This window comes from Triturus cristatus, chromosome 6 (genome assembly GCF_964204655.1).
Source record: "Triturus cristatus chromosome 6, aTriCri1.1, whole genome shotgun sequence".
NCBI lineage: Eukaryota > Metazoa > Chordata > Amphibia > Caudata > Salamandridae > Triturus > Triturus cristatus.
Window position 1 is genome coordinate 835,061,615 of NC_140589.1, and position 14,291 is coordinate 835,075,905.

At 46.4% G+C, this 14,291-nt stretch overlaps 1 protein-coding gene across 5 annotated transcripts in view; it reads left to right on the forward strand.

Moving 5' to 3' along the window:
* ARID1B (AT-rich interaction domain 1B) overlaps positions 1 to 14,291 on the forward strand; it is a 736,193-nt gene that overhangs the window by 492,778 nt on the left and 229,124 nt on the right. For all 5 annotated transcript variants that reach the window (XM_085611434.1, XM_085611437.1, XM_085611436.1 and 2 more), the window contains one exon: positions 13,001 to 13,244. In XM_085611434.1, the coding sequence (XP_085467560.1) occupies positions 13,001 to 13,244 (244 nt within the window). The remainder of the gene's footprint in view (positions 1 to 13,000; positions 13,245 to 14,291) is intronic.

The window sequence follows — 14,291 nt, forward strand, 5'->3', positions numbered from 1 at the left end:
CGTGTGGTTGTTTTGATCACTTTTGTGTTCAAGCTCAAGTTTGAGTAAAACTGAACGTACATAGTTGTGGTGATGTGCCTATGGTAGGTGTCATGTTGTGCACTGGGTTCTGAGAAGAGCACTAAACATAACCACGCAACATGAGGCAGTCTATGTGTGAGTTTGTGTTGTGGGGAGGAATGCAGTGGCTAGAGTAGCACTTTTAAAAATATTAGTTGGATACATATTCCGCATTTGTTCTGTCTTTGGTTATAACTGATAGAGCACTGTTCTTGTCAGAGCTGGTGTGAGCCAGAGCTTGCAAAATCCTATGCTTTTAATTTGGTGCAAGCTAGAACTTGTTGACATGGGTGCCTTGTCCACCTGAGTAACACGGCGTGCACGCGTTGTTGAGTGTTCTGATATGGTGCACGCTTGATGACGTGTGCAACTCCTAATCTATAAAACGCCGCACCTTGTGCTCTAAATGCATGCATGCACCTATGTAGATGTGAAATGTCCACTCTGCTGTATATATGGACCGTTTGTGTGCAATTCTGCATTGCTGCAGTGCTTTATACACCTCTGTAAATGTAATTATGTCTGTAGCTCTATTTATGCAATATGTATACCCGGTTTGGGCCCCGCTAAATAGGACATGCTTTGAGCTACTTGGTAAAACACTGGTTGCACTTCTAGCTATGTCATGCTCTTTGCATCTTGGTATCTATGGAGTTCAGTGTGCTCTCGACATCTCGAAAATGCTGTGCGCGCCTCCATGGAATGTTGTGTGCATCATTATGTCTGTGAAATGTTGTGTGCATCTTTGTAGCTCTGAATATGTGCGCGCACCTCTTTTGCTGTGAATTGTATTGTTGGTTGCATAAAGAATTACTGCTGCAGGGGTGTCTCTGTGGCGCTTAGTTGACTGCGTCAGATATAGTGGATGCCGGCGCCTATGTGTTTGATCGCCTAGTCTGGTTTGGTTGTTTGCGTAGTTGCCATGATCACTTTCCTGCTAGTCGGGTCATGCGTGTGTGTTTGGTAGGGTGATTGTTTGGTTGTGTGGCTGATCTTGGGAGTGTGGGTAGTGTTTGGGGTTCTGAGAGCAGTTCTTAATTTGAGCCAGTGCTCAATGGCACTTTGTCAGCATCGGGATTTGACAGTCTGCCACTTAGTGGGGCTGAACATCGAATTTTGAGATGAGCACAGCAGCAGTTGTTTATTCCTTCAATACACTGTAAAAATGACTAATTTCTGCCTCCCAAGCCATTGTTTTAGCATTTCTCACAGTGCCGTTGGGTTTCAGGACCATCACACCTCTCTGATTAGTTCCAAACTAGAAGCTATGTGCAACTCTACATCTTTGAAGGAAGCACTGTGAGCGTCAGGGGACTGATGTGTGCAATTCCGTATCTATGGAATGTGCGATTGCACCGCTATCTATAGCATGTTGCGTGCTTCTTTGTATCCCTAGAACCTTGTGTGCACTTCAGTGTGCAAGGAATGCAGTATGATCTTGTATGTGTGGAAGGTGGTGTGGACCTCTAGCTGCGGAAGACTGCATCTTTGCGTCTGTGAAAGACTGTGCACTTCAGCCTATGAACAACCTCTGTATCCATGGAATGATACAGTGCATCTGTGGAAGCTGAGTGGTACTGTGCACCTCGGCAGCGGCGGCTCCTCCGCTAAGGCGGACTTGGGGGGGCATCACCCCACTGCTTTTCAGCAGTGCAAAAAAGGAAAATAAAATAACACAATGTTATTGTATGTTTATTTTTCAGTGCGAGTCATGTTGGTGCAGGCTGGGCTGTCAGAGCAGGGGGAGAAGGAAATATGTGCACTTAGTGCACATGACGGTTTCGCCAGCCAAACAGTCATGCGCACTTAGCATGTTCTCAGCCTGGGTGGAGAACATGCACAGGTTCCCACTCTCTGTCTGAGCTCCGACCTAGGCCGCTCAGACCAATCACGACGCTGGTGTCATGCTGGTGATTTAACGTTGTGATTGACTTAAGGGAGCCTGTCTGCTTCCTGTTTCCGGAAGTCAGGAAGAGAAGAGGAGGAGAGACGGCGGCCGTGCAGACGTAAGTGTTTTAAATATTTATTCCCTCACCACCCCTGTTCCGTACCAACTGCCACTACTCCTCGGTATCAATAAAATGCCTCATACCGCCAAATTAATGGAGTGCTGCGTTCACCAATGTGTGTACGAAAGGCAGTGTGCACCTCCGTATCGATGAGATCCTGCATTCCTCCTGTGTGTATTGAATGCTGTGTGCACCTCTGCACCCGAGAAATGCAGTGCGCGCCCCTGTATCCATGGAACACTATGCACCTTTGCATCTGTAGAATGCAGCGTTCATCCTTTTGTCTGTGAAATGCTGCATGCATCTGTCTGTAGAATGTTCTGTGCACCCCTGTATCTATTGAATGCTGCGCACCGCCATATCAGTGGAATGCAGTTCACCTCTGAGTCTATGAAATGCTGTGTGCACCCCTGTATCCATGGAGGACTGTGCACCTCTGTATCTCAGGAATGCTTTGTGTACCCCTGTATCCATGGAGGACTGTGCACCTCTGTATCTGTGGAATGCTGTGTGTACCCCTTTATCAATGGAGTACTGTGCACCTCTGCATCTGAGAAATGCAGTGTGTACCCCTGTATCCATGGAGGACTGTGTACCTCTGTATCTGAGGAATGCTGTGTGCACTCCTGTATCCATGGATGACTGTGCATCTCTGCATCTGAGGAATGCTGAGTACCCCTGTACCCATAGAGGACTGTGCACCTCTGCATCTGAAGAATGCTGTGTTTACCCATGGAGGACTGTGCACCTCTGTATCTGAGGAATGCTGTGTACCCCTGTATCCACGGAGGGCTGTGCACCTCTGTATCTGAGGAATGCTGTATGCACCCTTGTGTCTATGGAGGACTGTGCACCTCTGTAGCTGAGGAATTCTGTGTGTACCCCTGTATCCATAGAGGGCTGTGCACCGCCATATCAGTGGAATGCAGTTCACCCCTGTGTGTGAAATTCTGTGTTAACATCCATCGGCATAACACAGGCCCCTGCAACCAAGGGTGGCCCTCACCCTTCCGGGGTCCCCAAACCTCCCGGTGGCCATCAACCCAGTGCCAAAGAATGTCTGTGATTGGTGGAAGATTCAGGGACCCCTCCTCACAGTCTGCAGGTGGCCCCAACATTTCACATTACGCCACTGCCTCCACCTATGGAATGCTGTTTTACCCCTGTCTCTGGGACATGTGCGTCATTTATGCTCGTGATATGCGTTGGAACCTCGTCTGTGAGACCATGTGTTCCGCTCTAGTGGTAGAACACAGTTTGCTTCTATGGGCTGTGAGACGTGAAGAGCGATTTGAGAGCACATTCTGACTGCACATTGATGCAGCATGCAGTGCGGCTCTATGCATAAGTAGTACAGCGGGAGCGGGAAGGGGTTAAACTCATCCAATGAGATAAATCGCACCAGAGAAAGGTGCTTGTAAGCTTTCTTAGTCGTTCTTTACTCTGTGAAGTTCTGAGGTCTAAAGCTGTTCTAGGTGTATGAAAAAGTGGGTGTAGTAGCTGTGGGATGGTGTGACCCTTTTTATAGCAGCGAGATGCTGAGTGAAGCTATATAATTGGAAGAGGCTGCTTGCACACATACAGCAGTGAGATGTGCCCCATATAATGAGGTATTATTTACCCGTATAACTTTGAGGGTGTTGGCCATGGGTGTCCGCTGAAATTTTTCCGGGGGGGCCTAACCTGGCAAATGAAGGGGCGTGGCTAATGTTAATCAAAAGGGACGGGGCTAAAATAGCAGACAATCCGGATCAGGTAATGCTCAGGCCAAGCTGAAAAAAACCAGCATTGGCATAGCCAATAGGTCTCGCCTTTGGGACCTTATAAGTATTTCGTTCTGCAGCAGGTCCCAAAGGCGAGACCTATTGGCTATGCCAATGCTTGTTGTTATATCTGGGCATGTTGAGAGGCTAGGGGCCTGAGTCTCGATGTCGGGTTGGGAGCACAGCAATGACCTACTCAATTTGAATGCGTAGGTAATACAACCGGAGGGGTGAAATGAAAGGTTCACTACCAGGAATAACAGAAAGGTAGAAAGTTAGGCTGGTTAGAAAGGTAAGGAGGAGTAGAGGCAGGCATGGTGGCGAGGGTAGAAACAGATGCATGCTAGGAGAGCGCTGTGAGGGAGGGAGGCAAAATGGGAAGAGGCACTGAAAGGTGGGTCGGGTAAAGACCTTAGTGAGGCAAACAGAAGGGTAGCGAGGGGTGAAGGGTAGACAAAGAAGTGAGGTGTAGAAGAAAAAGATTCAGGAGCAGAGACAGGTAAATCAAAGCTGGAGAGGGGAGAATAATGCAGTCGTAGAACGTGAGAGGGCCAGGTAGAGAGAGGGAGAGGTGTGTCAGAGACACGTAGAGACAGCTTAGGAAGAGGGAATAATAAAGACTGAGGTAGACAGATGAGGTAGAGGGGTGCATTGATATAAAGGAAGTGCAGAGATGTGTCTGAGAGATGTTACTGAAGAGGAAAAGAAGTAGAGGTATTGAGAAAGGAGTAAGGTACTAAAAGAAGTAAGGGGGTGAACAGAGGTAGAACGAGTGGAAGGGGAGAGAACACGTAGAAGATGAATGGCAGGGTAAAGTGAGCGATCAGGCAGTGAGTGTGAGGAGTGGGATACAGAGGGATATGTGGCAATGAGCACGAGGTGCGGGGTACAGAGGGGTATGTTGTGGCAGTGAGCACGAGGTGTGGGGTACAGAGGGAAATGTTGTGGCAGTGAGCGCGCGGTGTGGGGTACAGGGGGATATGAGGCAGTGAAACACAGGGTCGGGACGTCCTGCCAGACATGATAGGGTGCATACTGGCAGATAGATATGTTATTGACATGAGTCTGTGTACGTTTTAGTGGGATCTGAAATCAGCCACAGACAGAATGACAATGGGCGGGAGGGGCTGCGAGGAGGAGTGCTAGGCGCCCCATCAGCGAGTTAAGGCCTCTGGCAGGGAACACCTCTGCCCGGAATTACGGACAAAAGGCGTCTGTAAAAGCATGGGCGGCTGCAGGGGGGGCAAGGAGGGGCGCTCCGGGGGGGGGCAATCGCTCCTCCTTGCCCTCCCCCCCTCCACAGCTGTTCAACACTATAAATGAATGATGCACATTTGTAGAGCGCACGGCTACTGAGCTAGGGTGACCCTGCGCTTATAGTCTCAGCCAAACATAACAGCCTGCCCCCCCCTAGCCTTTGAAAAACAAAGTTTTAGGAAGTTTCTTAAACGCTGCCAAGTCAGCTGTAGATCTGAGAGGGGCTGGGAGTGGAGTCTAGACTATAACCCCGCTAAGCCTCTGAGACACTATGCCCCTTTTGTGAAATTGACGTGCTGTGTGTAAAGGGTGGTTTTTATTCTGACCAGGATATTGGCACTTTTTGTTGTTGTTGATTTTTCTTTAAAAAATGTCCACCTCAAAGTTCTGTGTTGGTCACTTGTAAAAACTCTAACCTGTTGATGCTTCTATCTTGGATAAGGCCCCATGTTGCTACTTGAATGAAAAACTGAAACCTACAGATTTACAGTAAAACTGAGAGGAACAGTCAAAGCCAGGTTTGACTAGCAGAGAAACTGAAGACTCATGTGGGACTCGGCAGGGAGTTGGCCTGGCCTGGGATCTCTTGAGAACCGCCCTACTTGTAGACCATGCACATGTGTTAAAAATGTTCCAGATAGTTGAGTTCTCTTGTTGACTTGCAATAGTATTCACCATGCTTGTTGTCTCTGGGAGGGTTGGTTGCTTTCGGCTTCCGATGCCAGACCCTGACTGCAGGTTACGTGCCCCGTGGCTGGTGCATCATGTTAGTACCAGGATGATGCGACCCAAGTGACTACTGCTGCCGGGCTAGTCACAAGTGGTGTTCACAGAGCTCAGAGGCTGGCACGTGTGCATGGAAGGATGAACTGGAGTCTTAATTTAAAGGAGAGGAGTGGTGCAGTATGTTGGGCTTCAGAAGCTAAGCCGCTTTCAGATAAACGCAAACCCCACCTTTTCTGGTGGCAAGCACCTTTCTTATGGATGCCCGATAGCAGTGACCTCATGGTGGAAACCCTGCTCTACAGCCCGCACTTGTGAGATTTTTTGCACAGTAAGTTCACCAGAGCCAGATTTTAACCAACACATTTAATTAGAATTCCAATTAACACATTTTAATGTTTTCTCATAAATATTTTTTAGTTCTAGCTGGAAACGATGTCTTGTTCTTTACTGCGAATAGTTATCAAGTCTTAAGCTTTTAATTGGCCAGCAAGGCTTACAGGCTCGAACATAAGAGTGTTATTGCAAGTTGGCGGCAGAGAGGAACACTGAACTGAGTGAGGCGTTCTACTAGAGGATGGTCTTCAGGTCAGCCACTCGGTTATGATAGTATGTCGACACATCTATCTGGAAACAGCTCGGCGGCAATGTAAAACAATGTTGTTGCTTTGATTCAGCCCCATGGGGAGAGATTATTCCTTCTTTTGACAACCAGATTACATTTGATTGATACTTTCTAACTCCTCTAGGGGATCTAGTATGGTGACCAGTGACTGACTGGGAATGCCACTCAAACCACTACCTCACCTTCTAGAGGCGGGCATTCCGGAGCAGTCGAGAGGAACATTGATGGGTCAGTGTGGAGGTGCATATAGTACATATGCCTCTTAGTGAATTATGTTAGGGGGAGTGTATTTATGGTTGTCTCTGGTAACTGCTGAAAGGCAACGATTACTACATGCATTGAAGTCATCATCAAGATACGGATCCAATGCTGTTACTGGGACTTGCCTTATTTTATTAAGTGCGACAATTCTGAAAAATATCACACTCGTAAAGATGAATTAAATCCCAGATCCTGGATTCTGTCTCCTGCTCCTCCTGGATTAACTTGAGGGATGCCTCTATTCAAAATCATTTGTGGTTATACAGGAACATTAAATGCAACTTTGAATAATTAGTTAATTCTTGTTTAGGGTGTATTTTTGATCTCTCTGTATGGGGAATATGTTTATTGGGCATGGAGGGTCATGTGCTTGCTGACATACAGACCCTGGGAGATTTATATCGCGATGGCACACTTATCCCGTATGACTCCCTGGTTGAAGATGAGGGATTACCTCCGGGGCAATTCCTAATGCACCGCTCCATGATTGCAACCCTGACCGCTATATGGGGAGACATGTCCACAGAACCCAGTCAACATCTTACCATACAATACCTCCATGTTATGGGGCGAGGCAGGCATCTGGTTCGCGGCGTCACTGTGTACGCATGCGGCGATTACCCTAGAACCTCTCCGACGCAAGTGGGAACTTGACCTGGGGAGGCAACTGGAAGACCGGGAATGGGAACGTGTATTGAAGAGTCCAGTGCGCATACCCAGAAATATGAGGTTCCGACAGATACAGTTGTTCATTATACATAGGGCATACCTTACACCTGAGATAATCAATAGGTATTTCCACCGCACAGATGCAGTGTGCCCTAGATGCACCGAACCCGGGGTGGGTCTGATTCACATGCTATGGAGCTGCCACAGACTACACATGTACTGGCACACAATCAGCGAGTTACTACGCGTAAGCACAGGCCGTAACCTACCCTTTGACTGGACTGTTTACCTGCTGCACCAGTTCCGTAGAACCCCAGCCACAAAAGTAACATCCCGGTTCCTTGATTTGGGGTTAGTGGTCGCCAAGCGACTACTCACCAAGAGATGGAAGGCACAAGACCCACCTCATACGCGAGCATGGAGACATTCGCGCTCCGCATGGGCCAGGGCAGAGAGAACTGCCATCCAACAAGAGACACTGGGATTGGGGAAGGAAGGAGCCCATAACTGTTCAGTGGGAGGGACTGCTCCAGGCACTTCAGCAAACTGAGGAAGGATACCCAGGTGGATAACCCGAGGGGAGGGGCGGGGACCCAGAGTAGGTGCCAGGACCCATGGCCGTGTGCGACACTGGTGTTCCATATATGTGAGTAACAGCATTGATACCAAGGGAGAACGCAATAGATGCCAGTGCGGGGGAGTAACAGTCAGACTGAAGTGCTGTGGCACGTTTTGAGGAAGCAGGGGGGGTGGGGGATGGGGATATTGGTACTAGCACTGGTCTGTGTTGGGATTGTTGGGTTTTACCTGTTTTAATTGTATTACGCCTGTTCTGAAGACCACACTGAACCAGCTGAAAGACTTTACTCGTTGGACTAATGAAACCATGCTGTCCCCAAACTGTGATCCATCTCATGTATGAAATTAGCAGAATGTTGTCCTTGCATACACCCTGGTGCAACAGGCACACTATGTATGCTTGCAATGCTCAGCCTTCATGTAACAAGAGTATGTTTCCATTGTTATTAAGTGCTACCATGCATGGACAGTACTATGAATAAATTGCCTTTCATGTACATGTAACCTAAAAGTCAATAAAAACAGATTTAAACAAAAAAATGGAGGGTCATGTGCTTGCACAATTTCCTAAGTAGGCATGGTTTTGTACTTATTCTTGAAGTTCATTAAGTTTTATTCTTCCCATAAATCAAATTATTTCTGATTCCAAATCTGGGTTCTTTCAAAATAAAAGAATGTTAAAGAGTCTGTTGATGCCCCAAGATCTGGAGTAGACGGACTAGTTTTATACTTTGGTGCCTGGCCTGAATAGAGTTTAAAAAGATAGTGCCACAAGCTGCTCGTAAGTGAAAGCACAAACACTCAATGTGAAAGCTTCTCCAAAGTGTTGTTTCACACCACCTGAAGGAATAGTCATGGCTGCAGCTTACCATCATTAGGTCTCGCGCCTAGCGATGCAGTGCGCAGACCTGCTCGCGCAGCAAGAGTCCTTTTGTCCGGGGTTTTAAAACGGAGCCTGTGAGCCAGGAGCGTGTGCTTTTCCTTTTGGCTTCTGCGATTGGCGTTTTTTTGTGTGTGTTTTTCCCAAAGACGGCACGCAATGGCCTATTGGTGTCTATTACGCGCACCAAAGGCCATGTGGTTTCAATTATCGTGCCCTGACTCTGGCGTGATAAGCGAAACCACATGTTTGCTGTGTACGCGCACCACTCGCGGTCGTCTTTTTTTTTTTTTTTTTTACAATAGCGATCGCAAAATCGCTTTCACTGCCGCTTGATACTTATTTAGAATGGTCTTTTGTCAGTGTCCATCTTTGCTTCTACTTCAGTTATAAGTAAAGACATGACGTCTTAATATTCCCATCGGTGTCTTTAGTAGTATCAAAGTCTCCTCTCACAGTAGTATGCAAAATCCTCTTTTGCGTAAAGACTTTCACTCCTGTGGAATTCCTTCTATCAGAGACATATGCATTGGTGGAGTTGCATTTAGATTTAACACTTCCCCCAGAAATCGGAAGATTTCCATTATCGTTCGCATCTAAATCAATAGTTTGCTACTTTGTGACAGCAAGTGAATAAATAGGGAGGCAGCAGTCTCGCATTGCCATAGCATCAACTCCAGACCTCTCAATTGTACGCTGTCATTGGCACCCCATCTTCTCCCTGAACCAACCCAAACACCTGGAGGTGACTACATTCTCAGTATGCACTATACAAGCTGCCAGTCTGCGTGAAGTGTCGAGTGTTCAGAACGCCTCACGCATAAACGTGACAGTTGGTACCTAACATGTTGCGCATCCTCACCCTCCCCCCGGCTGATGTCACAGCGGCCCAAAGGCTGGTTTGAACAAACTATCTACAAGGCACAAGGTCGCACTCCAACCCCTCCCCCACCCAGTTACCCTACGGCATTGCCTGTCACAGCGTCCACTTACCCGGCACACTACGGGCGCAGCTCCACTCACTCGCTTCACCGAAAGTTGCTTTCCCCCACGGCTCCTGGCTTCTCTCACAGGGCACAGGACGTCTGTATCAGGCGGCTCAGAGCAGCTGAGATAACGAGAGAGGAGCAGCAGGTGTGGCTCGGCAGGCGGATGGCTGTCTGTCGCCTCCACCGGGTGTTTCTTACCTGCTGGTCATGGTGGGTGGAAGAGCAGGGTTCCAGAACGATCCTTCAGTTTTCCACTCTTCAAAGGTTTAAAAATCCACGTTTTAATGGCAATTTCGGGAATTTTTTAGAGTAGCTGTTGGCGACTTGAAAAACGTGATTCGACTCTGAAAGGCGATCTAATTTTCTCAACTGTTTGCACCAGCGGCAAGGCCAATGTTTTGGTGCCGCTGTCTATTGTGGGAGCCGCGACCTTTCCCTTTAGGGAGAAACATACACCTAGTTATTTTATTGAAGGGATCACATAAAACCGTGAAAAGCAAGAGTGACGGGGGCCCCGAGTGAAGCATACTTATAAAAACTATTCAGCTGCCAAAGGAGGGCGAGTTACATTTTGACTGGTGATCTGATGAATTATAGGAGGTGACTAATGCCCTGGTTAACTACCGGCAGGCACGCAACGCCCAAACGGTTAACAGGTGCTTTTTCGACATGTATATGTATTAAACGATAGGTCTCGCATTATTAAAGTTTAAGCTATTGGTGTTGCATTATTTAGCAATGCCAATAGCTCAAACTTTAATAATGCGAGACCTATTGCATTGCAAATGCTTGTTTTTTGATAGATTCGGTGTAGAGAGATGTAAAAATCTATTAAAGACTGCACAGCCCCTACCGTATAGTTAAAGCAGAGGAGCTTGTAACCGTTAAATATTTCTCCAGTTTTTAAACAGGCCTTTTTTCACATCACCCTAAGACTGTCTAGAAGACCTCATGTCATCAAATCTTCAAAAATTAAAATAAGTTGAAGTAGAGACAGTGGGTCTTGGCCTGTCACTCTTAAGCCGTTCTTTTTCATGTGTTCGCATGGTGTGATATTGTTAAGGTAAACTTTCCTTCAAGGCATGGGCATTTTGTGGGTGATTACATAGCTCCATTTGTGTTGCCATTACGTTTTGGTGACACCGCATCAAGTAGTTTTTTTGTTAGACGGCAGATGCAGCATGATGTGTAGCTTTTAAATAAGGCCCAATGTTTGTCCTTTCTTGTTTCTACTTAGTTGGCGCAACAACATTTGAATTGCTGATTCCTTACGTTTTTTGTTCAGGAAGTGTTTGCGGTTTTAGATTCCTTAATGTCTTAAAGAAGCCGTGCTATTCACTAATTGCTCTACCTTATTCAGTTATTATAGTTTGCTAGCAATAAGTTTTCTTCAGTGGAAAAACATACTGTCCCGTTTCCTTTCTTTAACTCTTTTTTAACTCTTTTTATTGAAACTATGCTCATCATACAGTGTATACAGTCAAGACATGCCGAAAATCATGGTACATGCGTGGCAGTTAAGAATTGACGACATCCAAAAATAGACCATGTGCATATAGAATAGTCTGTCCCCTGGAACACGTTCCCTGCCTGTCAATACCCCCTATAAGCTTGCCAGGTTCCCCCACACCTTTTCAAACTTTTTGGGCCAGCCCCTGGCACCAAGCTAGGTCAGACTTCCAATCTGCGAGACTTGATAGATCTATACTCCCCCACGCTCTCACAATATTCTGTTTAGTCACCCCCACAGCTAGCAGCAGCCAAATTTTCTGGTATCGAGGCCAGGACTCCTCCACCGACACTGCCAGCAAGAGCCACTTTGTGCCCAATGGGATCTCAAGTGGCATTACACGGGACATGACTCCAGTGACCCCCCCCTCCAATACTCCTGTATTACCTGACATTTACACAGAGTGTGAAAAAATTTACCCTCTTATCCACACCCCTGGAGACAGCTCGATGTTGGCGCCCTCCCAATTTTGACCGGGTCCTTGAATAGTAGGATACTGTGCCTTTTTCCAACATGTATTCTGTGATATTTTGCAATATATGCCCTTTTAGGTTTATCACTTGCAATGCAAGCTTCATCATCTGACCCTTTTTCTTAAAACTGTTCTTTGAGGGTACAGCTGAACTCCGTTTATGCAGTGCAGTATTCCAAGAACATGTTCAGGTCGGCCAAAAGTTGGTTCATTATAGGACTTTATTTATTGGAGTGTTAGGACCAATACACACACTCACCTTAACTATAACCAACCACTACCCTATACAAAAGCCTCACCTATTGGCTTTGACAATGTGTATTTTCACCAATATTGCCTGTGCCTGCCTAGTAACAGATTGGATCATGAAATAGCCCATTCTTGCACAAGGTCATTAGGAGGTCATAACGCTGCAGACTATGCTGATTCAGAAATGTTGCAGATTCAAACGGAACTGATTTAATAATCAGATTTTGGCATTATTTTGTGTTACACACAGATACATCTATCATATATTGAGCGAATAGATTAGTGATCTGATAATGGTCTTGTATTATCTGAAGTGTTCCACATTGTCTGAGGGATTTAGAGCACCCAACTGATAATTGGGGTATTCAATTCGGTGGTCTCCATTTTGTCCGGGTATAATTATGACTGCTCCACACTCTGCAGTGATCAGCTGAGTCTCGTAGTGCCTGGTGTCACGTTCCTGACAATATTGCACAGATAGTTTTAGAGCCTGATGTATTTTAGCATTTTTCCCCTAATCATCATTTTTAAAGCCCATGGAAAACTTGAGCATTCTGCCTTGGAGACTAAAAACACTGACGTTCTCATCTCTATTTTTTGTTTTCCTCTGTATATATCATTTGCTTAGCCTGTAATGGCTACTTCTCCCATGCTACTCTGTTATCCTATGACGGAACAAATTAACCGGCTAATGTATCCAGATCATAGGGCTCAATATTGGGAGGTGTGGTATTCAGCTCACTGCCTTATGTGTCCTGTTTTTTCCTTTCTATTTATTTCTGCAATGCAATTTGTAAGGGCTGAGGGGTCAATGTAAATGTTGTCATATTTATGCGTAATGCTGATGTCGTGAACTTCTGCCCTATTAAAGTTACTTCCTTCAATGTTGTTAGCACATACTTAGTTCCAACTCATGTTAAAACATGTCTCCCTATTCCTCTTTCTCACCCTCAGGACTTGTCGGGCTCCATTGATGATTTACCTGCAGGGACTGAAGCAACGCACAGTTCAGCTGTTAGTGCATCGGGGTCTACAAGCAGCCAAGGGGAGCACAGCAACCCGGCGCAGTCGCCTTTCTCTCCCCATGCATCTCCACACCTCTCCAGCATCCCTGGTGGTCCTTCGCCCTCTCCTGTGGGCTCGCCTGTTGGAAGTAACCAGTCTCGCTCTGGACCTATATCGCCTGCAAGTATTCCTGGTAAGTTGGGACCCAACAGTCTGCACCATTGTCTTCATCTATGTGTCCGTGCATGATTCAAAAGGATAAGTTGTCAGGAGATTCAAAGCGGATTCGGCACAATTATTGGTTAAAGTGCCCACGAATGTACATTTTAAAAAGGGAATTTTCTTTTGACATAGTGCCTTGACTAGGGAGTTGGCAGTTGTCTAGCTTGATTTGAGATATTTAGTGACTAGGTTTTGCAAGTGAATATCTAGAGGTGAATCTGTCGCCCACACTTGCTGATTGCTCTGGAGAAATCTTGTTAAGAAATGATTTTTCATAAGATCTTAACAACAGGTAGTATAGGAAAGCAATGATATTGCTCTCTCTTCCTAATAAAATAGACTGCCTGGCATTAAAGCAGTCGTTATTTGTATTCCTGCCCAATACTTGCTACAGTAAAATGTTGTGGCAATGGAGCGAGCATCCGTGGCGTAACATAGGCCTTGCAGCACGGAGGGTCCACCAATCTCCAGGGACCCCCCACAGCACAGTATCCTGACGGCAGAGTTCCTGATTAAGTCCAGAGGGGGGCCTTCCATGTACCTTGCTGGGGTGTCCTCTCAAGTTTTGTTACGCCACTTGCGAGCGTGTGCGTAATGTATTCAAATATACTCCTTACCTAAACATAAACAAGCCAGTAGTCCTCCTACATACCTTTAACCCTCCTAGATCAAAGCTGTGGGTTCAACCATCATCATAACTGGTTGTCTGTGCCTAATATACTAGGCTAACCAAGTCGAGTGAAAGGTTTGTGGACTCATTGCTCAGTCTGGTGTGGGCCTTATTTAAGCTGCACTGAAATGAAAATCCACAGTTGATGCTATTTACTTTACGAGGTGGTCGGTCAATGCAATACTAGCACCTATGGTGTCATGTTTGCTTCACTCAACGTTGACAGCGTGACTGGCTGTGGTTTGAAATCCTGCGGGCAGCCAAGTAGTATCACGATACATTTGCGATGGCTACCAGTAAATGAAAATCACGTAAAACTAAGATCTGTTGTGTCCTACTGGCATAGAG